This window comes from Coturnix japonica, unplaced genomic scaffold (assembly GCF_054131305.1).
Source record: "Coturnix japonica strain WE unplaced genomic scaffold, WE-NBRP24 Scf072, whole genome shotgun sequence".
NCBI classification, from domain to species: Eukaryota; Metazoa; Chordata; class Aves; order Galliformes; family Phasianidae; genus Coturnix; species Coturnix japonica.
Window position 1 is genome coordinate 186105 of NW_028188975.1, and position 25517 is coordinate 211621.

Below are 25517 nucleotides of genomic sequence, written 5' to 3' on the forward strand. Positions count from 1 at the left end.
CATCTTGCAGGCTGGAGCGGACGCATGCGCGGCTGCAGGAGCTGTGGCAGCAGCTGCACGGGGACGTGCAGGCGTTGCATTCCTATCAGCTGCTGCTGCGCGACATGCGCCACGTCCAGAGCTGGACACAGCTCACGGTGAGGGGGGGAAATGTGGGGGGCAGTGTGGGGTTATATGGGATTATATGGGCTGTGTGGGGCTGTATGGGGTTATATGGGGCTGTGTGGGGTTATATGGGATTATATGGGGCTGTATGGGGTTATATGGGGCAATGTGGGGTTATATGGGATTATATGGGGCTGTATGGGGTTATATGGGGCAATGTGGGGTTATATGGGATTATATGGGGCTGTATGGGGTTATATGGGGCAATGTGGGGTTGTATGGGGTTATATGGGCTGTGTGGGGCTGTGTGGGGTTATATGGGTCTATATGGGGCTGTATGGGGTGTGTGGGGCTGTATGGGGTTATATGGGGCAATGTGGGGTTGTATGGGATTATATGGGCTGTGTGGGCTGTATGGGGTTATATGGGGCTGTATGGGGTTGTATGGGGCAGTATGGGGTTATATGGGGCTGTATGGGGTTATATGGGGCAATGTGGGGTTGTATGGGGTTATATGGGGTGTGTGGGGCTGTATGGGGTTATATGGGGCTGTATGGGGTTGTATGGGGCAGTATGGGGTTATATGGGGCTGTATGGGGTTATATGGGGCAATGTGGGGTTGTATGGGATTATATGGGCTGTGTAGGGCTATATGGGGTTATATGGGGCTGTATGGAGTTGTATGGGGCAGTATGGGGTTGTATGGGGCTGTATGGGGCTGTATGGGGTGTGTGGGGCTGTATGGGGCTGTGTGGGGTTATATGGGGCTGTATGGGGCTGTGTGGGGCCATATGGGGCTGTATAGGGCTGCATGGGGCTGTATGGGGCTGTGTGGGATGTGTGGGGCTGTATGGGGTTGTATGGGGCTGTATGGGCTCTGTGGGGTTATATGGGGCAATGTGGGGTGTGTGGGGTTATATGGGGCTGTGTGGGGCTGTATGGGGCTGTGTGGGGTTGTATGGGGCTGTGTGGGGCTGTATGGGGTTGTATGGGGCTGTATGGGTTTGTATGGGGCTGTATGGGCTGTGTGGGGTTATATGGGGCAATGTGGGGTGTGTGGGGTTATATGGGGCTGTGTGGGGCTGTATGGGGCTGTGTGGGGTTGTATGGGGCTGTATGGGCTGTATGGGGTTATATGGGGCAGTGTGGGGTTATATGGGATTATATGGGGCTGTGTGGGGTTATATGGGGCAATGTGGGGTTGTATGGGGTTATATGGGGTGTGTGGGGCTGTATGGGGCTGTGTGGGGTTGTATGGGGCTGTGTGGGGCTGTATGGGGTTGTATGGGGCTGTATGGGCTGTGTGGGGTTATATGGGGCAATGTGGGGTGTGTGGGGTTATATGGGGCTGTGTGGGGCTGTATTGGGCTGTATGGGGTTGTATGGGGCTGTGTGGGGCTGTATGGGGTTGTATGGGGCTGTGTGGGGCTGTATGGGGTGTGTGGGGCTGTGTGGGTTATGTGGGGCTGTATGGGGCACTGTGGGGTGCTAGGTGGGGTTGTATGGGGTGTGTGGGGCTGTGAGGGTTGTGTGGGGCTGTATGGGCTGCATGGGTCTATATGGGGCTGTATGGGGTGTGTGGGGCTGTATGGGGCTGTGTGGGGTTATATGGGGCTGTATGGGGCTGTATGGGGTGTGTGGGGCTGTATGGGGCTGTGTGGGGTTATATGGGGCTGTATGGGGCTGTGTGGGGCCATATGGGGCTGTATAGGGCTGCATGGGGCTATATGGGGCTGTGTGGGATGTGTGGGGCTGTATGGGGCTGTATGGGGTTGTATGGGGCTGTATGGGACTGTGTGGGGCAATGTGGGGTTATATGGGGCAATGTGGGGTGTGTGGGGTTATATGGGGCAATGTGGGGTTATATGGGGCTGCGTGGGGCTGTGTGGGGCTGTATGGGACGTGTGGGGCTGTATGGGACGTGTGGGGCTCTATGGGGTTGTATGGGGCTCTATGAGGCTGTATAGGGCTGTATGGGGCTGTATGGATCTATATGGGGCTGTGTGGGGCTGTATGGGGATATATGGGGTTGTATGGGGCTGTATGGGGCTGTGTGGGGCTGTATGGGGCTGTGTGGGGCTCTATGGGGCTGTATGGGGCTGTGTGGGGCTCTATGGGGCTGTGTGGGGCTCTATGGGGCTGTGTGGGGCTCTATGGGGCTGTGTGGGGCTGTATGGGGCTGTGTGGGGCTCTATGGGGCTGTATGGTGCACTGTTGGGCGCCATGCATCCCTGCATCGCCGCATGCCCTGAGCGCGTCGCTCCCCTGCAGCTGCGCACGATGTCGTCGGAGGAATGTCAGCGTTGGCTGCGCAGCCTGGAGGCGCATTACCAGCAGTTCCTGCAGCACAGCGCCGACTCGCGCTGCTTCCAGCCCGACGACCGCATGCAGCTGCAGCGCGACTACAGCGCCTGCACCCAGCAGTACGAGCTGCTGCTGCGCGCGCAGGAGAAAGGTCAGCAGCCCTCACCTCCATGCTGCTGCATCAGGTGCTGCTGCACTGCTGCACTGCTGCACCCTCAACCTCCTGCGTGTATTCAGTGTGCTGCAGCAGCGCTGCAACCCACCCTGCAGCACCCCCCGTGCAGTGCAGCAGTGCTGCAACCTATCCCCCAGCGCGCGCACACACCCCATGCAGTGCTGCAGTGCTGCAATCCAATTCATGCCGCCCCCATGCACTGCGGCACCCCCAACCTCCTGCATGCGTTCAGCATGGTGTTGCAGTGCTGCAACCCACTTCAGAGCACGCCCATGCACTGCTGCATCCCCAGCCTCCTGCATCCACTTACTGTGGCGCTGTGGTGCTGCAACCCATTCCGCAGCACCCCCATGCAGTGCTGTGATGCTGCACCCCGAGTCTATATAGTCCATCCTCTGCAGTGCTGCAGTGTTGCAACCCCCTACCTCCTGCATGTATTCGGTGTGGTGCTGCAGCACTGCAATCCACCCTGCAACACTCCCCATGCACTGCTGCATTACTGCAGCACACTTCAGAGCATGCCCATGCACTGCTGCACCCCCAACCTCCTGCATCCACTTAGTGTGGTTCTGTGGTGCTGCAACTCAACCACAGCACACCCCATGCAGTGCTGCCACCCACCCCACAGCACCCCCATACAGTGTTGTGATGCTGCACCCCGACTCTATATAGTCCATCCTCTGCAGAGCTGCAGTGCTGCAAACCACCCTGCAGCACCCCCCATGCAGTGCTGCAGTGCTACACTCCCACCTAATGTCACCGCCATGCAGTGCTGCAGTGCTGCAACCCACCCCACAGCAATTCCCATGCAATGCAGCAGTGCTGCGCCCCAACCTGCTGCATCCACTCCGTGCAGTGCTGCAGTGCTGCACCAGCACCCCATATCTTCTGCCCGTTGCAGTGCTGCAATACTGCGCCCTGCCTGTTCATCTGTGCTGCAAACCAATCTGTGGTGCATGTTCGCTGCAGGGATGCAGTGCTGCACTGCTGCAGTACAGCACCTCCATTCCTCAGCACCCACCCCATGCATTGCTGCAACCCCACCCTGCTTTACACACCCATTGCAGGGCTGCACCTGCTCACTCAGTCTTGTTGCATCCCAATCTGCAGCAACCACTCTGTGCAGTGCTGCACCCCTGCCCCACAGCAACCACTCCATGCAGTGCTGCAGCACTGCATCCATCTGCTTGGCAGCACTGCATCCCAATCTGCAGCACCCACCCACTGCGATGCTGCAGCCTTGCCCCGCTGCATCCTCCCTCTGTGGTGCTGTGGTGTTGCAGTGCTGCAGTGCTACATCCACCCACTCAGCACTGCTGCATCCCATTCTGCAGCACCCACCCACTGCGATGCTGCAGCCTCACCCCACTGCACCCTTCTGCTGCAGTACTGCAGTGATGCGGTGATGCAACACTGCAATGCTGCCATGTCCCCCACAGGAGAGCAGGACGAGGCGCTGCGGCGCAGCTACATCTCGCAGCTGAAGGACATCCGGCTGCAGCTGGAGAGCTGCGAGAGCCGCACCGTGCATAAACTGCGCCTGCCGCTGGACAAGGAGCCCGCCAACGAATGCGCGCAGCGCATCGCCGAGCAGCAGGTGGGCAATGCAGGGAGCTGCAGTGCTGCAGCCAGCTCTCGGCATCACTGGTGAGCAGACATGCAGCACAGTGCAGCGCAGTGCTGCGTTTCTTCATGTCAGAGCTGCACGGCTCTGCTGCATGTTCTCACGTCACCACTGCGCTGTGCAGTGCCGCATGTCCCCATAGGATTGCAGTGCTGTGCAGTGCTGCATGCCCCCCTATGGTAGCAGCACAGTGCAGTGCTGCACATCCCCGGTGCAGTGCAGTGCAGTGGAGTGCTGCACATGCTATTGCGGTGTGGTGCAGTGAGGTGCAGTTATGCATGTCTCATAGCTGCTTAGTGTAGTGCAGTGTTGCATGTCCCCATATGGGTGCAGTGCAGCGCTGCATGGCGCAGTGTGGTGCAGCACAGCACACTGCTGCAGACCCCAGTGCAGTGCCGTGCAGTGCAATGCTGCAAGTCCCATGGCAGCACAGTGCAGTGCAGTGCTACAGGTCCAAGTGCAGTGTAGTGCAGCAGGTCCCAGTGCAGTGCAGCGCAGTGCAGTGTTGCAGGTCCCAGTGCAGTGCAGTGCTCCAGGTCCCAGTGCAGCGCAGTGTTGCAGGTCCCAGTGTGGTGCAGTGCAGTGCAGTGCTCTAGCTCCCAGTGCAGTGCAGTGTTGCAGGTCCAAGTGCAGTGCAGTGTTGCAGGTTTCAGTGCGGCGCAGTGCTGCAGGTCCCAGTGCAGTGCAGTGCAGCACAGTGTTGCAGGGTGCAGTGCAGTGCAGTGCTCCAGGTCCCAGTGCAGTGCAGTGCAGTGAAGTAGGTCCCAGTGCAGTGCTGTGCATCCCATAGCAGTGCAGCACAGTGCAGTGCAGCGCTGCAGGCCCCATGTCAGTGCAGCGCAGTGCAATGCAGCGCTGCAGGTCCCATGTCAGTGCAGAGCAGTGCAGCGCTGTAGGTCCCAGTGCAGTGCAGCGCAGAAGGTCCCAGTGCAGTGCAGTGCAGTGCAGCACAGCACAGTACGGCGTGCTGACATGCATCGCTGCGCTGCAGGAGATCCACCGTGAGCTGGAAGGGATCCGTGTGAACCTGGATGCGGTGAGCGCGCAGTCGGCGCAGGTTTTGGCGCAGCCCGAGGAAGGAGCGTCGGCGCCGCTGCTGCGATCCGAGCTGGAGGTGACGCTGCAGAAGATGGAGCGTGTCTACAGCCTGTCCTGCATCTACCTGGAGAAGTGAGACACGCAACAGATGCAACGGGGGATGGGGGGGGGGGGAGGAGAAATGCAACGGCTGCAATGGGGTGGGAAGAGGAGGAGGAGGAGAAATGCAACGGCTGCAACCGTGGGGGGGGGAGGAAGAGAATAAATGCAATGGCTGCAATGGGAGGGGGGAGGGGGGGGGAGGAGAAATGCAACTGCTGCAATGGGGGGGGGGAGGGGGGGGAGGGAATGAAGGCAGAGGAGGAGGATGAAGGCAAAGAGGGAAGGGGTGGAGGGGGAGGAGGTCTGCAGCCTGTCCTGCATCTACCTGGAGAAGTGAGAAATGCAACAGCTGCAATGGGGGGGGGGGGGGAGGAGGAGGAGGAGGAAGAGGAGGAGGGGGAGGAAGAGGGGATGAAGGCAGAGGAGGAGGAAGAAGAAGAGGAAGGCAGAGGGAGGAGGAGGAAGAGGATGAAGCTGAGGATGATGAGGATGAAGAGGATGATAAGACTGAGAATGATGATGAGGCCGAGGATGATGATGATGATGAGGCTGAAGATGAGGATGATGATGAGGAGAATGATGATGAAGATGAGGATGATGATGATGAGGAGGAGGAGGAGGAGGTTGAGGATGATGATGATTTGCTAAGATCAAGTGTAGTGTAGACTATGAGGGTGATGATGAGGAGGATGATGATGAAGATGAGGGCGATGATGAGGAGGATGATGAGGAGGATGAAGGTGAGGCTGATGATGATGATGAGGCTGAAGATGATGACGATGATGATGAGGCTGAGGATGGTGCTGGGGCTGAGGATGATGATGAGGCTGAAGATGATGATGAGGATGAAATGATGAGGCTGAGGATGATGATGATGAGGAGGAGGATGAAGATTAGGATGAGGGTGATGATGAGGCTGAAGATGAGGATGATGTTGAGGCTGAGGATGATTTTGAGGCTGAGGGTGATGCTGGGGCTGAGGCTGAGGATGATGATGATGATGAGGAGGAGGATGATGATGATGATGAGGCTGAGGATGATGATAAGGCTGAGGATGATGATGATGATGATGAGGCTGAGGCTGAAGGTGATGCTGAGGCTGAAGACGATGATGATGATGATGATGAGGCTGAGGCTGAAGGTGATGCTGCTGCTGAGGCTGAAGATGATGATGATGACGAAGGCTGAGGCTGAGGATGATGAGGAGGATGATGATGATGAGGAGGAGGGTGATGATGAGGCTGAGGATGATGATGAGGATGGTGAGGATGATTTTGAGGCTGAGGGTGATGATGAGGAGGAGGAGGATGATGATGATGAGGCTTAGTATGATGCTGGGGCTGAGGATGATGATGATGATGAGAGGATAATGAGGCTGAAGATGATGATGAGGAGGAGGAGGCTGTAGATGAGGCTGAGGATGATGATGAGGATGAAGGTGATGAGGCTGAGGATGATGCTGGGGCTGACAAAGGTTGATGATGATGATGATGATGATGATGATGATGATGATGATGATGAAGGCTGGCTGTACCGTCCCTCAGGCTGAAGACGATTGCGGTGGTGCTGCGCAGCACGCAGGAGGCCGAGGAGCTGCTGCAGCTCTACGAGGAGCAGCTGAAGAGCGCACACACCGTGCCTGCGGACCTCAACGAGCTGCAGGGCTGCTGCGACGAGCTCAAGGTACGGGGGGCTCTGTGGGGCGCTGTGGGTCTCTGTGGGTCTCTATGGTTCATTATGGATTGCTATGGGTTTCGGTGAGTCCCTATGGGGCAGTTATGGGTCATTATGGGTCTCTATGGGTCCCTGTGTGTCGCTATAGGTCGCTGTGGATCACTGTGGGTCTGTATGGGTCTCTGTGGGTCCCTGTGGGTTGCTATGGGTCACTGTGGGTCTCTATGGGTCGCTGTGTGTCGCTGTGGGTCCCTATGGGTCACTGTAGGTCCCTGTGAGTCACTGTGGGTCTCTGTTGGTCACTATGGGTCCCTGTGGGTCTCTATGGGTCCCTATGGGTCTCTGTGGGTCATTATGGGTCACTATGGGTCCCAGAGGGTCATTATGAGTTCCTGTGGGTCCCAGTGGGTCATTATGGGTCACTTTGGGTCCCAGTGGATCGTTATGAGTCCCTATGGGTCCCAGTGGTTTCCTATGGGCTGCTGTGGGTCCATGTGCTGCCTTGCTCACCGCATTCTTTGCCCCCCCCTTCCCCCATTGCAGCGGCTGCGCTCGCAGGCGGACGGCCATGCAGCCGCATTCACAGCGCTGCAGGAGGAGCTGAACCGAGCGCGGGAGGTGAACGAGCGCATGGAGCGCGGGCACAGCGAGCACGACGCCGACCTGCAGCGCTACGGGCACCGCGTGGAGGCGCTGCTGCGGCGCTGGGACGCGGCGCTGGCGCAGATGGAGCTGCGGCTGCGCGACCTGGAGCTGCTGGGGCGGCGGCTGCGCTGCTACCGGCAGAGCTGCGACGCGCTGCAGGAGTGGATCCGCGACGCGCGGCTGCGCCAGGAGAGCATCCAGGCCGTCCCCATCGGAGACAGCAGCGTCGTCAGGGAGCAGCTGCTGCAGCAGAAGGTAATGCAGGATGCGGCCAGAGCTGCATTGCATGCAGCATGCAGCCCCGGTGATTGTGCTGCATGGCCAGAAAGCATTGTGCATGGCATTGGTGGCTGCAGTGCATGCCCGTGGTTCTTGTGGTGCGGTGCAATGCATGTTATGCCATGCAGAGCTGCAGTGCATGCTATAGGCAGCCCCAGTGCTTGTGCTGCATGACCAGGGAGCATTGTGTGCAGCACTGGTGGTTGCTGTGCATGCCTGTGGTTCTTGTGGTGCCATTCATGGCCTGCTTGCCATGCAGAGCTGCAGTGCATGCAACATGCAGCCCCAGCCCATAGTGCTCACAGCGCGTGACCACAGAGTGTGTTGTGCACAGATCTGCTGCATGCTGTACAGAGACGCAGTGCATGCAGTGCATGGCCATGCAGGGTCACACACAGCTGCAGTGGTTGCAAGGCAGAGCTGCAGTGCATGGCTATGCTGTGTGTCATGCACAGCTGCACCAGTTGCAAGGCAGAGCTGCAGTGCATGGCTATGCAGTGTGTCACATGCAGCTGCAGTGGTTGCAGCACAGCACCGCATAGCTCATGCAGTGCATGGTTGTGCCATGTGTCACACACAGCTGCAGCGGTTGCAGCGCAGCACTGTAGCACATGCAGTGCATAGCCATGCAGTGTGTCACGCAGAGCTGCAGCGGTTGCAGCGCCGCACTGCAGTGCACACAGTGCTCGGCCCCATGGTTGCAGCCGTGCAGCTCAGCCGCTGCCCGTCTCTCCCTGCAGAAGCTGCTGGAGGAATGCGAGCAGCAGAAGGAGAAGGTGGAGGAGTGCCAGCGCTACGCCAAGCAGTACATCGACGCCATCAAGGTGGGTCTGGGCCACTGTGGGTCCCTATGGGTCCCTATGGGGCACTGTGAGTCCAGCTGTGTGTCGCTGTGGGACTCTATGGGTCTTTGTGGGTCCCTATGGATCGCTATGGGACACTGTGAGTCCCTATGGATCTCTGTGGGTCTCGGGTCTGTGGGTTGCTATGTGTTGATATGGGTCCCTATGGGTCTTTGTAGGTCCCTATGGATCGCTGTGGGACACTGTGAGTCCCTATGGATCGCTGTGGGTCACTGGGTTGCTATGGGCCTTTGTGGGTCCCTATGGGTCCCTATGGATAGATGTAGGTCGCTGTGGTTCTCTGTGGGTTGCTATGGGTTGCTGTGGGTCCCTATGGGTCTTTGTGGGACCCTATGGATCGCTGTGGGTCTCTGGGTTGCTATCGGTTGATGTGGGTCCCTATGGGTCTTCGTGGGTCCTTATGGATCACTGTGGGGCACTGTGAGCCCCTATGGATCTCTGTGGGTGTCTAGGTTGCTATGGGTTGCTGTGTCTCCCTGTGGGTCTCTGTGGGTCCCTATGGGTCTTTGTGGGTCCCTATGGATCACTGTGGGACACTGTGAGTCCCTATGGATAGCTGTGGGTTGATGTGGGTCCCTATGGGTCTTCATGGGTCCCTATGGATCTCTGTGGGTCGCTGGGTTGCTATGGGTTCTTTTGGGTCCCTATAGGTCCCTATGGGTCCCTATGGATAGCTGTGGGTCACCGTGGTTCTCTGTGGGTCTCTGTGGGTCTCTGTTGCTGTGGGTTGCTATGGGTCTTTGTGGGTCCTTATGGGTCTTTATGGGTCCCAATGGGTCACTGTGGGACACTGTGAGTCCCTATGGATTGCTGTGGGTCCTTATGGGTCTCTATGGGTCCCTATTGGTCACTGTGGGATACATAGGGATATCCTTATGGATAGCTGTGGGTTGCTATGGGTTGATGTGGGTCCCTATGGGTCTTTGTGGGTCCCTATGGATCGCTGTGGGACACTATGAGTCCCTATGGATCACTGGGTTGCTATGGGTTGCTGTGGGTCCGTATGGGTCTTTGTGAGTCCTTATGGGTCTTCATGGGTCCCTATGGGTCACTGTGGGACACTGTGAGTCCCTATGGATCTCTGTGGGTCGCTGGGTTGCTATGGGTTCTTTTGGGTCCCTATAGGTCCCTATGGGTCCTTATGGATCACTGTGGGTCACCGTGATTCTCTGTGGGTCTCTGTTGCTGTGGGTTGCTATGGGTCTTTGTGGGTCCTTATGGGTCTTTATGAGTCCCTATGGGTCACTGTGGGACACTGTGAGTCCCTATGGATCGCTGTGGTTCTCTGTGGGTCCTTATGGGTCATTGTGGGTCCCTATGGGTCTTTGTGCCTCCCTATGGGTCACTATGGGACACTGTGAGTACCTATGGATCTGTGTGGGTCACTGGGTTGCTATGGGTTCTTTTGGGTCCCTATAGGTCCCTGTGGGTCCCTATGGATCACTGTGGGTCACCGTGATTCTCTGTGGGTCTCTGTTGCTGTGGGTTGCTATGGGTCTTTGTGGGTCCCTATGGGTCTTTGTGCCTCCCTATGGGTCACTATGGGACACTGTGAGTACCTATGGATCTGTGTGGGTCACTGGGTTGCTATGGGTTCTTTTGGGTCCCTATAGGTCCCTGTGGGTCCCTATGGATCACTGTGGGTCACCGTGATTCTCTGTGGGTCTCTGTTGCTGTGGGTCCCTATGGGTCTTTGTGGGTCCCTATGAATCACTGTGGGTCTCTGTGGGTTGATGTGGGTCCCTATGGGTCTCTGTGGGTTGCTATGGGTTGATGTTGCAGCGCTGTGGGTTTGCAGCACTGTGGATTGGGTTGCAGTGCTGTGGGTTGGGTTGCAGCACTGTGGGTTGCAGCGCTGTGGGTTGCAGCACTGTGGGTTGGGTTGCAGCGCTGTGGGTTGGGTTGCAGTGCTGTGGATTGGGTTGCAGCACTGTGGGTTGCAGCACTGTGGGTTGCAGTGCTGTGGGTTGGGTTGCAGCATTGTGGGTTGCAGCACTGTGGGTTGGGTTGCAGTGCTGTGGGTTGGGTTGCAGCACTGTGGATTGGGTTGCAGCACTGTGGATTGGGTTGCAGTGCTGTGGATTGCTGTGGGTTGCAGCGCTGTGGGTTGGGTTGCAGCACTGTGGGTTGGGTTGCAGCACTGTGGATTGGGTTGCAGTGCTGTGGGTTGCTGTGGGTTGCAGCGCTGTGGGTTGGATCGCAGTAATGTGGGTTGGGTTGCAGCACTGTGGATTGGGTTGCAGTGCTGTGGATTGCTGTGGGTTGCAGCGCTGTGGGTTGGGTTGCAGCGCTGTGGGTTGGGTTGCAGCACTGTGGGTTGGGTTGCAGCACTGTGGATTGGGTTGCAGCACTGTGGATTGCTGTGGGTTGCAGCGCTGTGGGTTGGGTTGCAGCACTGTGGGTTGGGTTGCAGCACTGTGGATTGGGTTGCAGTGCTGTGGATTGCTGTGGGTTGCAGCGCTGTGGGTTGGGTTGCAGCACTGTGGGTTGGGTTGCAGCACTGTGGGTTGGGTCGCAGTGCTGTGGGTTGCAGCGCTGTGGGTTGCAGCACTGTGGATTGGGTTGCAGTGCTATGGGTTGCAGCGCTGTGGATTGCTGTGGGTTGCAGTGCTGTGGGTTGGGTTGCAGCACTGTGGGTTGGGTCGCAGTGCTGTGGGTTGCAGCGCTGTGGGTTGCAGTGCTGTGGGTTGCAGCACTGTGGATTGGGTTGCAGTGCTATGGGTTGCAGTGCTGTGGATTGGGTTGCAGTGCTGTGGATTGGGTTGCAGTGCTATGGGTTGCAGCGCTGTGGATTGCTGTGGGTTGCAGTGCTGTGGGTTGGGTTGCAGCGCTGTGGGTTGCAGAGCTGTGGATTGCTGTGGGTTGCAGTGCTGTGGGTTGCAGCACTGTGGATTGCTGTGGGTTGCAGCGCTGTGGGTTGGGTTGCAGCGCTGTGGGTTGGGTTGCAGCGCTGTGGTTGCAGCCCCTCCTCTGACCTCCCCTCTCCCCACAGGACTACGAGCTGCAACTCATCACCTTCACGGCGCAGCTGGAGCCGCAGGCATCGCCTGCTAAGAAGGCCAAAGTGCAGTCAGCATCAGACAGCGTCATCCAGGAGGTGGGGGTGCAGGGAATGCAGCACTGCAGTGCAGGGGGTGCAGGGAATGCAGGGCTGGGGGTGCGGGTAGTTCAGCCCTACAGGGCAGGGGGTTGCATTTGCCCTAGAGGGCAAATGCAGGGTTGTGTGTAAAGGCAGTACAGCACTGCAGTGCTGGGGGTGCAAGGAATGCAGGGCTGGGGGTGCAGGAAATGCAGCACTGTGGGGTTGTGTGTGAAGGCAGTGCAGCACCGCAGTGCTGGGGGTGCAGAGAGTGCAGGAGTGCAGTGCTGGGGGTGCGGGGAGTGCAGGGCTGCTGGGCTGCATGTGAAGGCAGAGCAGCACTGCAGGGCTGGGAGTGCAGGGAATGCGGGGCTGGGGGTGCGAGCAGTGCGGCCATACATAACGGGGGGTGCAGGGAATGCAGCACTGCAGGGCTGCATGTGAAGGCAGCGCAGCACCTCAGTGCTGGGGGTGCGGGGAGTGCAGCCCTGCAGGACTGGGGGTGCAGGGAATGCGGGGCTGCAGGGCTGCGTGTGAAGGCAGTGCAGCCCTGCAGTGCTGGGGATGCAGGGGGTGCAGCCCTGTGCTGACAGTGCTGCATGCCCTGCAGTACGTGGAGCTGCGGACGCGGTACAGCGAGCTGACGACGCTGAGCAGTCAGTACATCAAATTCATCACGGAGACCCTACGGCGCATGGAGCACGAGGAGGTACAGCGCATGCGGCGCGTGGCTGCAGTGGTGCTTTCCTCCCCTCCCCACCCCCCATAACTGCAGCTGTGTGAGCACCCAGCGAGCTGCCAACGCTGCACTAAGATTGCTTTGAGTGAGCTGGAATGTCCAGTGCAGTGCAGCTCTGGGTGCAGCACAGTTGTGAGCTCAGCTGCAGGTGCAGCACAGCTCCAGATGCAGCACAGCTCTGGGTGCAGTGCAGCTCTGGATGCAGCACAGTTGTAAGCACAGCTGCAGTTGCAGCACAGCTCTGGGTGCAGCACAGCTCTGGGTGCAATGCAGCTCTGGATGCAGCGCAGTTGTGAGCTCAGCTGCAGGTGCAGCACAGCTCCAGATGCAGCACAGCTCTGGGTGCAATGGAGCTGAGGGTGCATTGCAGCTCCAGATGCAGCACAGCTCTGGGTGCAGCGCAGCTCTGGGTGCAGCACAGCTCTGGGTGCAGTGCAGCTCTGGGTGCAATGCAGCTCTGGGCACAGCACAACTCCAGGTGCACTGCGGCCCTGGGTGCAATGGAGCTGAGGGTGCATCGCAGCTTCAGTTGCAGCACAGCTCTGGGTGCAATGCAGCTCCAGGCATAGTGCAGTTTCAGGTGTGCTGCAGCCCCGAGTGCAGTGGAGCTGAGGAGTGCATTGCAGCTCCATTTGCAGCACAGCTCTGGGCACAGTGCATCTTTGGGTGCAGCACAGCTCTGAGCACAGCTCCGGGTGCAGCAGTTTTGGGTGCAGTGCAGCTCTGGATGCAGCACCACTCTGGGTGCACTGCAGTTCCAGTTGCAGCTCAGCTCCTGGTGCAGCACAGCACTGGGTGCAGCAGAACAGCTGCAGTGCACCCCCCTCATATGACACCCATCCCTGCAGTGCAGGCACTGCAGTGCATCTCAAATGCTGCTTTGCTGCTGCTTTGCCATGGGGGGCTGCGTGTGTGTGAGGTGCATGCAAGTGGTAGGACCAGGATTGACCCCCTGCTGCAGTTGCTCATGGCCCCACACTCCTCCACTGCTGCAGCAACCCCCACCTTCCCCCCCCCCCATGCATGTGCTTGCATGCACCTGTGCCACCCCCGTGCATGCACCCATCTGCCCCACGGTGCCCTCCTCCACCCCAAAGGTTTAAAGCCGGGAAGGCGCTGCTGTCCCCCCAACATTGCTGTGCTCCCCGCAGTCCTGCTGCATCTCCTGCGCCGATGCTGTGTGCGCGGTGGGCCTGGGGAGGGGGGGGATCCTACATAGGGCCGGGTGCGGTGGGGCTGCTGCGTATCTGCATGGTGATGGTCCGCGTGCTTGGTGCAGCAGCAGTGCTGCTCATTTCTGTGGTGGTGTTGTGCATGTTGGGTGCAGCAGTGGCGCTGCGTTATAGTGTTGGTCTGCATGCTGGGTGCTGCAGCAGTGGTGCAGCTCATTTCTATGGTCGCTGTCTGCATGCTGGGGGCAGCAGCAGTGCTGCACTGCACAGTGGTGGTGTACATGCTGGGCACAGCAGTGGTGCTGCTCATTTTGTGGTGGTGGTTTGCATGCTGGGTGCAGCAGCAGTGCTGCAATACACAATGGTGTCACTTATGCTGGGCACAGCAGCCGTGCAGCTCATTTCAGTGGTGGTGCTGCACATGCTGGGTGCTGCAGCAGTGGTGCAGCTCATTCCTGTGGCGGTGTCATGCATGGTGGGCGCAGCAGCGGTGCAGCTCATTTTTGTGGTGGTGGTCTGCATGCGAGGTGCTACAGCAGTGCTGCAGTGCACAGTGGTGTCACTCATGCCGGGTGCCGCAGCAGCGCCGCATGTTTGCACGGTGGTAGTGTTTCATCTGCCCACATCCCTCGCGGTGCTGCGTTGCTGTGTGTTGCTTTGCTGCGTGCAATGCGGCCCATCCCAGTAGGCGGCGCTGCAAGGCATGCATCCCCCCCCAGCGCTGCGGCGCTGCATTGGGGCTTCGGGGCGGGCGCTGACAGCCGCGTTGCGGCGCTCCCTTCTGTCCCCGCAGAAAGCAGTTGAGAAGCTGAAGGAGGAGGAGCGGCGACGGCTGGCGGAGGTGGAGGCGCAGCTGGAGGCGCAGCGGCAGCGGGCCGAGGCGCAGGCGCAGGCCAAGGCGCAGGCCGAAGAGGAAGCGCGGGAGCTGCAGCGGCGCATGCAGGAGGAGGCGACGCGGCGCGAGGCAGTAGCAGTGGATGCAGAGCAGCAGAAGCGCAACATTGAGGAGGAGCTGCGGGAGCTGCGGCGCAGCTCAGAGCGGCAGATTGAGAGCAAGGCCAAGCTGGCGGAGGAGGCGGAGCGCAGCCGTGCAAGGGTGGAGGAGGAGATCCGGCTGGTTCGCCTGCAGCTGGATGGCACCGAGCGGCAGCGCGCCGGCGCAGAGGCCGAGTTGGCAGAGCTGCGGGCACGAGCCGACGAGGCGGAGCGGCAGAAACGCGCAGCGCAGGAGGAGGCAGAGAGGCTGCGGCTGCAGGTGAAGGATGAGAGGCGCAAGAAGCGCGAGGCCGAGGAGGAGCTGCGCAGGAAGGAGGAGGCGGAGCGAGAAGCAGCCAGGGAGAAGCGTGCAGCTGCGGCCGAGCTGGAGGCGCTGCGGCTGCGGGCGGAGGAGGCAGAACGGCGGCGGCGGCAGGCGGAGGAGGAGAAGGAGCGGCAGGTCCGCGTGGCTGAGGAGGTGGCGCGGCGCAGCGCTGAGGCCGAGCTGCGGACGGAGCGGCCGTCGCCGGCCCAGGAGGAGGAGAAGGAGCGCGCCAAGGAGGAGGAGGAGCGGCGCAAGGCTGAGGAGCGCGAAGAGGCAGAGAGGAGGAAGAAGCTGCAGGCAGAGGCAGAGGCAGCGCGCGAGGAGGCGGAGCGGGAGGCCGAGCGCTGGAGGCTGAAGGCAGACGAGGCGCTGCGGCTGCGGCTGCGGGCGGAGGAGGTGGCGCAGCGGAAGGCGCTGGCACAGGAGGAGGCCGAGAAGCAGAAGGAGGACGCGGAGCGCGAGGCACGGCGGCGTGCGGAGGCCGAGCAGACGGCGCTGCGACAGAAGGAGGCGGCCGAGCAGGAGCTGGAGCAGCAGCGCGCCAAGGCCGAGGGGACGGCGCGGCAGCGGCTGGCGGCAGAGCAGGAGCTGATCCGGCTGAAGGCGCGGCTGGAGGACGGCGAGCAGCGGCGACTGCTGCTGGAGGAGGAGCTGAGCCGCCTGAAGGATGCGGCCAGCGAGGCGGCGCGGCGGCGCGAGGAGCTGGAGGAGGAGCTGGCCGAGCTGCGTGCGCAGGTGGAGGCGCTGCTGGAGAGCAAAGCACGCGCCGAGGAGGAGTCGCGCAGCAGCAGTGAGCGCTCCAAGCAGCGCCTGGAGGAGGAGGCGGCGCGGCTGCGCGAGCTGGCTGAGGAGGCGGCGCGGCTGCGGGCGCAGTCGGAGGAGGCAAAGCGGCAGCGGCTGCTGGCCGAGGAGGAGGCAGCGCGGCGGCGCAGCGAAGCGGAGCGCAGCCTGGAGGAGAAGCTGGCGGCTGTAGCCGAGGCGGCGCGGCTGAAGGCGGAGGCTGAGATGGCGCTGGCTGAGAAGGAGGCGGAGAACGAGCGGCTGCGGCGGCTGGCGGACGACGAGGCGTTCCAGCGGCGGCTGCTGGAGGAACGCGCGGCGCAGCACAAGCAGGACGTGGAGGAGCGCATCGCGCAGCTGAAACGCGCCTCCGAGAGCGAGCTGGAGCGGCAGCGTGCGCTGCTGGAGGACACGCTGCGACAGCGGCGCCAGGTGGAAGAGGAGATCCACGCGCTCAAGGGCGGCTTCGAGCGCGCCTCCGCTGGCAAGGCTGAGCTGGAGCGTGAGCTGGGACGCATCCGCGCCGAGGCCGAGGAGGCGCAGCGCAGCCGGGAGCGCGCGGAGAGGGAGGCAGAGCGGCAGCGTGCTGCTGCGGCCGAGGAGGAAGGGAGGCGGCGCGAGGCCGAGGAGCGAGCGCGCACTATGGCGGCGGCCGAGGAGGAGGCAGCGCGGCAGCGGCGGGCGGCACTGGAGGAGGTGGAGCGGCTGAAGGCCACGGTGGAGGAGGCGCGGCGGCAGAAGGAGGCGGCGGAACGCGAGGCCGAGCGGCAGGTGCAGCTGGCGCGGGAGGCGGCACAGAAGCGCGTGGCGGCCGAGGAGAAGGCGCGCGCGGCGGCCGTGCGGGAGAAGGAGCGCGAGCTGCAGGAGCTGCAGCGGCAGGAGCAGAGCGCGCTGGAGCGGCTGCGCCTGGAGGCGGAGGGAGCGCGGCGGGCGGCCGAGGAGGCGGAGGCGGCACGTGGTGGGGCCGAGGAGGACGCGCGGCTGTCGCGGCAGCGCGTGGAGGAGGCGGAGCGGCAGAAGCGTCGCGCTGAGGAGGAGGCGCAGGCGCAGGCGCGGGCGCAGGCTGAGGCCGAGGTGCTGCGGGTGGAGGCGGAGCGGGAGGCAGAGCGGCGGGCGCGGGCAGAGCGGGAGGCGCTGCGGCAGAAGGAGCTGGCTGACGCCGAGACCGAGAAGCACCGGCGCTTTGCCGAGCAGACGCTGCGGCAGAAGGCACAGGTGGAGCAGGAGCTGGACAGGGTGCGGCTGCGGCTGGACGAGAGCGCGCAGCAGCGCACTGCGCTGGATGAGGAGCTGCGGCGCCTGAAGGACGAGGCGGCGGAGGGAGCGCGGCAACGGGCGCGGGCCGAGGAGGAGCTGCTGCGGCTGCGGGCGCAGCTGGAGGAGCTGACGCGGCTGAAGGAACGCGCCGAGGAGGAGAGCAAGGCGCAGGCGCTGCGCGGGGAGGAGGAGGCGCGCAAGGCGCTGGCCGAGGAGGCAGAACGGCTGCAGCGTGTGGCTGAGGAGGCAGCGCGGCTGGGAGTGGAGGCACAGGAGGCGGCGCGGCTGCGGCGGGTGGCCGAGGATGATCTGGCCCAGCAGCGTGCATTGGCCGAGCGCGTCCTGCGCGAGAAGAGCGAGGCGCTGCAGGAGGCGGCACGGCTGCGGGCCGAGGCCGAGGCGCTGCAGAAGCAGAAGGAGCTGGCGCAGGAGCACGCTGAGCGGCTGCGGGAGGACCGCGAGGAAATGCGGCGCCGCCTGGCTGAGGAGACCGAGGGCTTCCAGAGGACGCTGGAGGCCGAGCGGCGGCGCCAGCTGGATGCGGCGGCCGAGGCCGAGCGGCTGAAGCTGCGCGTGGCCGAGCTGAGCGAGGCGCATGGCGCCGCAGAGGAGGAGGCGCGACGCTTCCGACGTCAGGCCGAGGAGATCGGAGAGAGGCTGCGCAATGCGGAGTCGGCGACGCAGGAGAAGCTGGCGGAGGTGCGGGCGCTGGAGACGCGGCGGCAGCAGAGTGACCGCGACGCAGAGAAGCTGCGCGGCGCCATCGCTGAGCTCGAGCGCGAGAAGGAGGGGCTGAAGCGCGAAGCTGAGCTGCTGCAGCGCAGGGCCGAGGAGGTACCGCGCAGCGCGGCGGGGCACAACGCCTCCATCCATCTCTTCTCCCCTCCCTTTTCCCCCATGGAGGAGGTGGCGCGGCTGAGTGCAGCCCTGTGGTGGTGGTGGGAGCCCTTCTTGCACCACAAGGGTGGCATCCTTGTGTTCCTTCTGCACAATGCATGCCCTGCATGCGTCGCATCTGCAGCCCATCTGGCTCTGCTCCCTCAACTGCCTGGCTCTGCCCCCCAACTCAGCTCTGCCCCCTGATTCTCCCTTCTCTGCCCCCCCAGCTCAGCTCTGTCCCCCTGTCCCATCTCTGCCCTCTCACCCGTGCATCCCTACCCCCCAGTTCAGCTCTGCTCTCAGATTCAGTTCTGCCTTCTCACCCACCCGGTTCTGCCCCCCAACTCAGTTCTGCCCCCCAACTCAGCTCTGCCCCCTCACCCACCCAGCTCTACCCCCCGACTGTCTCAGTTCTGCCTCCTGACTCACTCAGCTCTGCCCCCCAACTCAGTTCTGCATCCTCACTCACCCAGCTCTGCCCCCTGACTCAGCTCTGCTCCCTGAATAAAATAGTCCTGCTCCCTCACCCACCCAGCTCTGTTCCTTGTCCCATCTTTGCCCCCTTACCCACCCAGTTCAGCCCCCTGCCCCCTCCAGCTCTGCCCCCTAACCCACACATCTCTGCATCCTTAACCCATGTCTGCCCCCTAACCCACGTATCTCTTCATCCTTAACCCATTTCTTGCCCCCAATCCACTCTGCTCTACCCCCTGACCCACCTGGTTCGGCTCCCCAAACCCACAGCCCTCAGCCCCCTGCGGGCAGCAACCCCTAGCCCTGACCCATACCCTTTATTTACCTCCCCCATTTAAAGCCCACATCCTCACCCCATACCAGCATCCCACACCTACAGCCCACCCTTCATCCCACACCCCCACATGCATCTCCATCCTCATCTTCCACCCTCGTTCTCCGCCCTCATCTTCCACTCTCATCCTCCACCCATACCCCTACCCCCTCCCTTCACTCACAGCCCCCACCCACACTCTCCACCCACAGCCCCCACCTATGCTCCCACCCACACCCTCACCCTTCACTCCCACCCCCCAGCCGTGCTCCCCATGACGTCTCTTTGCTCTCCCTGCAGATGGAGGTGGCCCAGCAGGCGCAGCTGCGGCAGGAGACGCAATCCCTGCAGGAGTCCTTCCTGCACGAGAAGGACGCGCTGCTGCAGAAGGAGAAGTTCATCGAGGAGGAGAAGGCGAAGCTGGAGAAGCTGTTTCGGGACGAGGTGGATAAAGCGCAGAGCCTGAAGGCCGAGCAGGAGCGGCAGCAGCAGGAGATGGAGCAGGAGAAGCAGCGGCTGAAGGCGATGCTGGACGAGGCCAAGCGGCAGCAGGAGGAGGCGGAGGAGAGCGTGCGGCGCAAGCAGGAGGAGCTGCAGCAGCTGCAGAAGCAGCGGCAACTGCAGGAGAAGCAGCTGGAGGAGGAGAACCAGAAGCTGCGCGAGCGGCTGCGGCAGCTGCAGGAGGAGCAGCGCAGCGCCGCAGCGTCCACCAGGGAAATGATGATCCAGACGGACGCGGCACCGCAGGAAGAGCAGGAGCTGCAGGCGCTGCCCAACGGCCGCCACGCATTGGACGGCCTGCAGCAGAACGGGGAGCCCGAGTTCGCCTTCCAGGGCATCCGGCAGAAGGTGTCGGCGCAGCAGCTGGCGGCCGCCGGCGTCCTGAGCGGCCACAGCCTGAGCCAGCTGGCGCAGGGCACCGTGAGCGTGGAGGAGCTGCAGCGGCGTGACGACGTGCGCGCCTTCCTGCAGGGCCGCAGCTGCGTGGCCGGGTTGCTGATGGAGCCGGGCCGGCAGAAGATGAGCATCTACGAGGCCATGAAGAAGCGGCTGCTCAGCCCCGGCACGGCCCTGGTGCTGCTGGAGGCGCAGGCGGCCACCGGCTTCATGGTGGACCCAGTGCGCAACACCCGGCTGTCAGTGAATGAAGCGGTGCGCGACGGGCTGGTGGGGCCAGAGCTGCACAACAAGCTGCTGGCGGCCGAGCGCGCCGTCACCGGCTACAAGGACCCCTACACCGGGGACAGGATCTCCCTGTTCCAGGCCATGAAGAAGGAGCTGATCGTCAGGGAGCACGGCGTGCGCCTGCTGGAGGCACAGATCGCCACCGGCGGCATCATCGACCCCGTGCACAGCCACCGCCTGCCCCTGGAGGCGGCCTACAAGCGCGGGCTGCTGGACGAGGAGATGTACCGCGTCCTGTCCGACCCCAGCGACGACACCAAGGGCTTCCTGGACCCCAACACGCAGGAGAACCTCACCTACCTGCAGCTGATGGAGCGCTGCGTCGAGGACCCCGAGACAGGGCTGCTGCTGCTGCCGCTCAGCAGCCAGGCGGCCACGGGCACCGAGCTGCTGTACAGCGCCCAGGAAGCCAAGGACGTCTTCAAGAAGGCCACGGTGAGCCCCCCGCTGGGCAGGTTCCAAGGCAAGACCGTGACCATCTGGGAGATCATCAACTCCGAGTACTTCACCGAGGAGCAGCGCAAGGAGCTGATCCAGCAGTACCGCGGCGGCAAAGTGACGGTGGAGAAGATCATCCGCATCGTCATCACGGTGGTGGAGGAGAGCGAGAAGAAGAGGCAGATGCTGTTCGAGGGGCTGCGCGCCCCCGTGCCCGCTGCAGAGCTGCTGGAGAGCCGCATCATCGACAAGGACGCCTACAACCGGCTGCAGCAGGGCAAGGCCAGTGTGGCCGACGTGGCGCAGACGGACGCGGTGCGGCGCTACCTGCGGGGCGCCGACGCCATCGCCGGGGTCCAGCTGGAGTCCAGCGGGGAGAAGCTGAGCTTCTACGAGGCCCAGAGGAGGAACCTGCTGAAGCCAGAGGTGGCCCTGGCTCTGCTGGAGGCGCAGGCGGCCGCCGGCTTCATCATGGAGCCCACGAGCGGCCAGCTCTACACCGTGGACGAGGCGGTGAAGGCCGAGGTGGTGGGGCCAGAGGTCCACGAGCGGCTGCTGTCGGCCGAGAAGGCGGTGAGCGGCTACAAGGACCCGTACACCGGGCAGACCGTCCCCCTCTTCCAGGCGCTGAAGAAGGGCTTGGTGCCCTCTGACGCCGGCGTGCGGCTGCTGGACGTGCAGCTCCGCACTGGAGGTGTCGTGGACCCGCTGCACAGCCACCGCCTGCCGCTCGACGTCGCCTACCGGCGCGGCTGCCTGGACGCAGAGACCAAGGAGGCGTTGGAGGAGCTGCGGGCCTTCTACTGCCCCAACCGGCAGCAGCACGTCGGCTACGCGCAGCTGCAGCAGAGCTGCCGGCGGGACGAGCGGACGGGGTTCCTGCTGCTGCCGCTGTCGGACGCCGCCATCCAGGCGCAGCAGGAGGAGATCTACACAGATGAGCAGGCCCAGGAGAGCTTCAGCAAGGCCACGGTGGAGGTGCCGGCCGGCAGCATGCGCGGCCGCACCGTGAGTGTGTGGGAGCTGCTGCACTCCGAGTACTTCACTGAGGAGCAGCGGCGGGAACTGCTGCGGCAGTACAAGACGGGCAAGGTGACTGTGGAGAAGATCATCAAAATCATCATCACCATCGTGGAGGAGACGGAGAGCAAGAAGCGGGAGAAGTTGACCTTCGCGGGGCTGCGGGCGCCGGTGCCGGCCAGCGAGCTGCTGGAGTCGCGCGTCCTCAGCAAGTCGCAATACGAGCGGCTGCAGGACGGCAGCGCCTCGGTGAAGGAGCTGGCCGAGACGGAGGCAGTGCGGCGCTTCCTGCACGGCGGCGGCTGCATCGCTGGCGTCTACGTGGAGGCCACCAAGGAGAAGCTGACCATCTACGAGGCCATGAGGAGGAACCTGCTGCGGGCCAGCACCGCCGTGGTCCTCCTGGAGGCGCAGGCGGCCACCGGCTTCCTCATCGACCCGGTGAGGAACCGCAAGCTGTACGTCAACGAGGCGGTGAAGGCCGGCGTGGTGGGGCCGGAGCTGCACGAGAAGCTGCTCTCAGCCGAGAAGGCCGTCACCGGCTACAAGGACCCCTACTCAGGGAACACCATCTCACTCTTCGAGGCCATGAAGAAGGAGCTGATCGTCAGGGAGCACGGCGTGCGCCTGCTGGAGGCACAGATCGCCACCGGCGGCATCATTGACCCCGTGCACAGCCACCGCCTGCCCGTCGAGGTGGCCTACGAGCGCGGGATGTTCGATGAGGAGATGAACCGCATCCTGTCCGACCCCAGCGACGACACCAAGGGCTTCTTCGACCCCAACACGCAGGAGAACCTCACCTACCTGCAGCTGAAGGAGCGCTGCGTGGAGGACCCCGAGACGGGGCTGCTGCTGCTGCCGCTGCGGGAGCCCGAGAAGCCAACGGTGGTGGAGACGACGCGGGTGTACACGGAGGAGGAGACGCGGAAGGTGTTTGAGGAGACGCAGGTGGACATCCCGGTGGGCAGCCGGGCCGGCTCCTCCATGTCGCTGTGGGAGATCATGCACTCGGACATGCTGCCCGAGGAGCAGCGGCGGCAGCTGATGGAGGAGTTCCAGACGGGCCGCGTCTCCAAGGAGCGCATGATCATCATCATCATCGAGATCATTGAGCGCACCGAGATCATCCGGCAGCAGAACCTGGCCACCTCCTACGAGTACGGGCAGCGCCGCGTCACGGCTGAGGACCTCTTCGAGGCCAAGGTGATCTCACAGGACATCTACCGGCTGCTGAAGGATGGCTCCAAGACCTTCCGCGAGCTGCTGGAGGATGAGGCCGTCCGCAGGTGCCTCTACGGCTCAGGCTGCGTCGCCGGCGTCTACGTGCCATCCTCCAAGCAGACGCTGAGCGTCTACCAGGCGCTGAAGAAGGGGCTGATCAACGCCGAGGTGGCACGCTGCCTGCTGGAGGCCCAGGCGGCCACTGGCTTCCTGGTGGACCCCGTCAAGAACGAGATGCTGACGGTGGACGAGGCCGTCCGCAAAGGCCTGGTGGGGCCCGAGGTCCACGACCGCCTGCTGTCTGCAGAGCGGGCCGCCACCGGCTACCGGGACCCCTACAGCGAGCAGAAGATCTCCATCTTCCAGGCAATGAAGAAGGACCTGGTGCCGAGCGAGGAGGCCCTGAAGCTGCTGGACGCCCAGCTGGCCACCGGCGGCATCATCGACCCGCGCCTGGGCTTCCACCTGCCCCTGGAGGTGGCCTGCCACCGCGGCTTCATCGACAGGGAGACGTACAACATGCTGTCGGAGCCCAGCGAGGTGCGCAGCTTCGTGGACCCATCCACCGACGAGAAGCTGAGCTACACGCAGCTGCTGCGGCGCTGCCGCAAGGACGAGGACACTGGGCTGCTGCTGCTGCCGCTGGGCGACACACGCCGCCTCACCTTCCGTGGGCTGCGCAAGCAGATCACGGTGGAGGAGCTGGTGCTGTCGCGGGTGATGGACGAGGCCACGGCACAGCGGCTGCATGAAGGGCTGACGTCGGTCGAGGAGGTCTCCAAGAACCTGAAGACTTTCCTGGAGGGCACCAGCTGCATCGCTGGCGTCTTTGTGGACTCCACCAAGGAGCGGCTCTCCGTCTACCAGGCCATGAAGAAGGGCATCATCCGGCCCGGCACCGCCTTCGAGCTGCTGGAGGCGCAGGCGGCCACGGGCTACGTCATCGACCCCATCAAGGGGCTGAAGCTGACGGTGGAGGAGGCCGTGCGCATGGGCATCGTGGGGCCTGAGTTCAAGGACAAGCTGCTCTCGGCCGAGCGCGCCGTCACCGGCTACCGGGACCCCTACACCGGGAAGCTCATCTCCCTCTTCCAGGCCATGAAGAAGGGGCTGATCCTGAAGGACCACGGCATACGCCTGCTGGAGGCCCAGATCGCCACCGGCGGCATCATCGACCCCGAGGAGAGCCACCGCCTGCCTGTCGAGGTGGCCTACAAGCGCGGGCTGTTCGACGAGGAGATGAACGAGGTCCTGTCAGACCCCAGTGATGACACCAAGGGCTTCTTCGACCCCAACACGGAGGAGAACCTCACCTACCTGCAGCTGATGGAGCGCTGCATCGAGGACCCTGAGACGGGGCTGCGGCTGCTGCCGCTGAAGGAGAAGAAGCGCGAGAGGAAGACCTCGTCCAAGTCCTCAGTGCGCAAGCGCCGCGTGGTCATCGTCGACCCAGAGACGGGCAAGGAGATGTCGGTGTATGAGGCCTATCGCAAGGGCCTCATCGACCACCAGACCTACCTGGAGCTGTCAGAGCAGGAGTGCGAGTGGGAGGAGATCACCACCTCCTCCTCCGACGGCGTCGTCAAGTCCATGATCATCGACCGACGCTCAGGCCGCCAGTACGACATCGACGACGCCATCTCACGCGGCCTGATCGACCAGTCGGCGCTGGACCAGTACCGCTCCGGCTCGCTCTCCATCACCGAGTTCGCCGACATGCTCTCCGGCAACATGGGCGGCTTCCGCTCACGCTCCTCCTCCGTGGGCTCCTCCTCCTCGTCCTACTCAGCCAGCCCAGCCCCGCCACGGCTGCCAGGCTCCGCCTGGACCGACCCGGGCGAGGAGACGGGGCCGGTGGCCGGCATCCTGGACACCGACACGCTGGAGAAGGTGTCCGTCACCGAGGCCATGCGCCGCAACCTGGTGGACAACATCACGGGGCAGCGGCTGCTGGAGGCGCAGGCCTGCACCGGCGGCATCATCGACCCCAGCACGGGCGAGCGCTGCTCGGTGGCCGAGGCGGTGAACAGGGGGCTGGTGGACAGGATCATGGTGGACCGCATCAACCTGGCGCAGAAAGCCTTCTCCGGCTTCGAGGACCCGCGCACCAAGACCAAGATGTCGGCGGCGCAGGCGCTGAAGAAGGGCTGGCTGTACTACGAGGCCGGGCAGCGCTTCCTGGAGGTGCAGTACCTGACCGGGGGGCTGATCGAGCCCGACACCGACGGCCGCGTCTCCCTGGATGAGGCGCTGCAGAAGGGCACCATCGACGCACGCACGGCCCAGAAGCTGCGCGACGTCGGCACCTACGCCAAGTACCTGACGTGCCCCAAGACCAAGCTGAAGATCTCCTACAAGGACGCCATGGACCGCAGCATGATCGAGGACGGCACCGGCCTGCGCCTGCTCGAGGCCTCGTCCCGCTCCTCCAAGGGCTACTACAGCCCCTACAACGTCAGTGGCGCCGGCTCCGCCGCCGGCTCGCGCTCCAGCTCCCGCACTGGCTCGCGCTCAGGGTCACGGCGCGGCAGCTTTGACGCCACCGGCTCCGGCTTCTCCATGACCTTCTCGTCTTCCTCCTACTCGTCCTCCAGCTTCGGGCGCAGATACGCCGCGGCCCCGCACGGCTCCGTGGAGGCGGCCGCGCTGGCGCCGGCCTTGGGGCGGGCGGTGGTGCTGAGCACGGCGTGATGCCGCGGTGCCGGTCCGCTTCCCCCTTTTTTGCCCTTTTGAAACCCAATAGCCTTCTTCCAAAGCAGTGCCTAAACAAGTTTAACCCAAACCAAACAAAGACTGCACTAATATATTAATAAACGCCATCGCTCCGGCCGTGTTTGTGTGTGGTCAC

At 62.8% G+C, this 25517-nt stretch overlaps 1 protein-coding gene across 1 annotated transcript; it reads left to right on the plus strand.

Moving 5' to 3' along the window:
• On the plus strand, positions 1 to 25498 carry LOC146751594 (plectin-like). Its single transcript, XM_085533954.1, has 11 exons — positions 1 to 137; positions 2377 to 2560; positions 4024 to 4181; positions 5200 to 5378; positions 6893 to 7031; positions 7566 to 7922; positions 8687 to 8770; positions 11802 to 11906; positions 12499 to 12597; positions 14593 to 17970; positions 19103 to 25498. Exons 1-11 carry the CDS (start codon positions 105 to 107, stop codon positions 25358 to 25360), a joined length of 10974 nt encoding a protein of 3657 aa, XP_085390080.1. The 5' UTR covers positions 1 to 104; the 3' UTR covers positions 25361 to 25498.
• Positions 25499 to 25517: the final 19 nt, after the last annotated feature.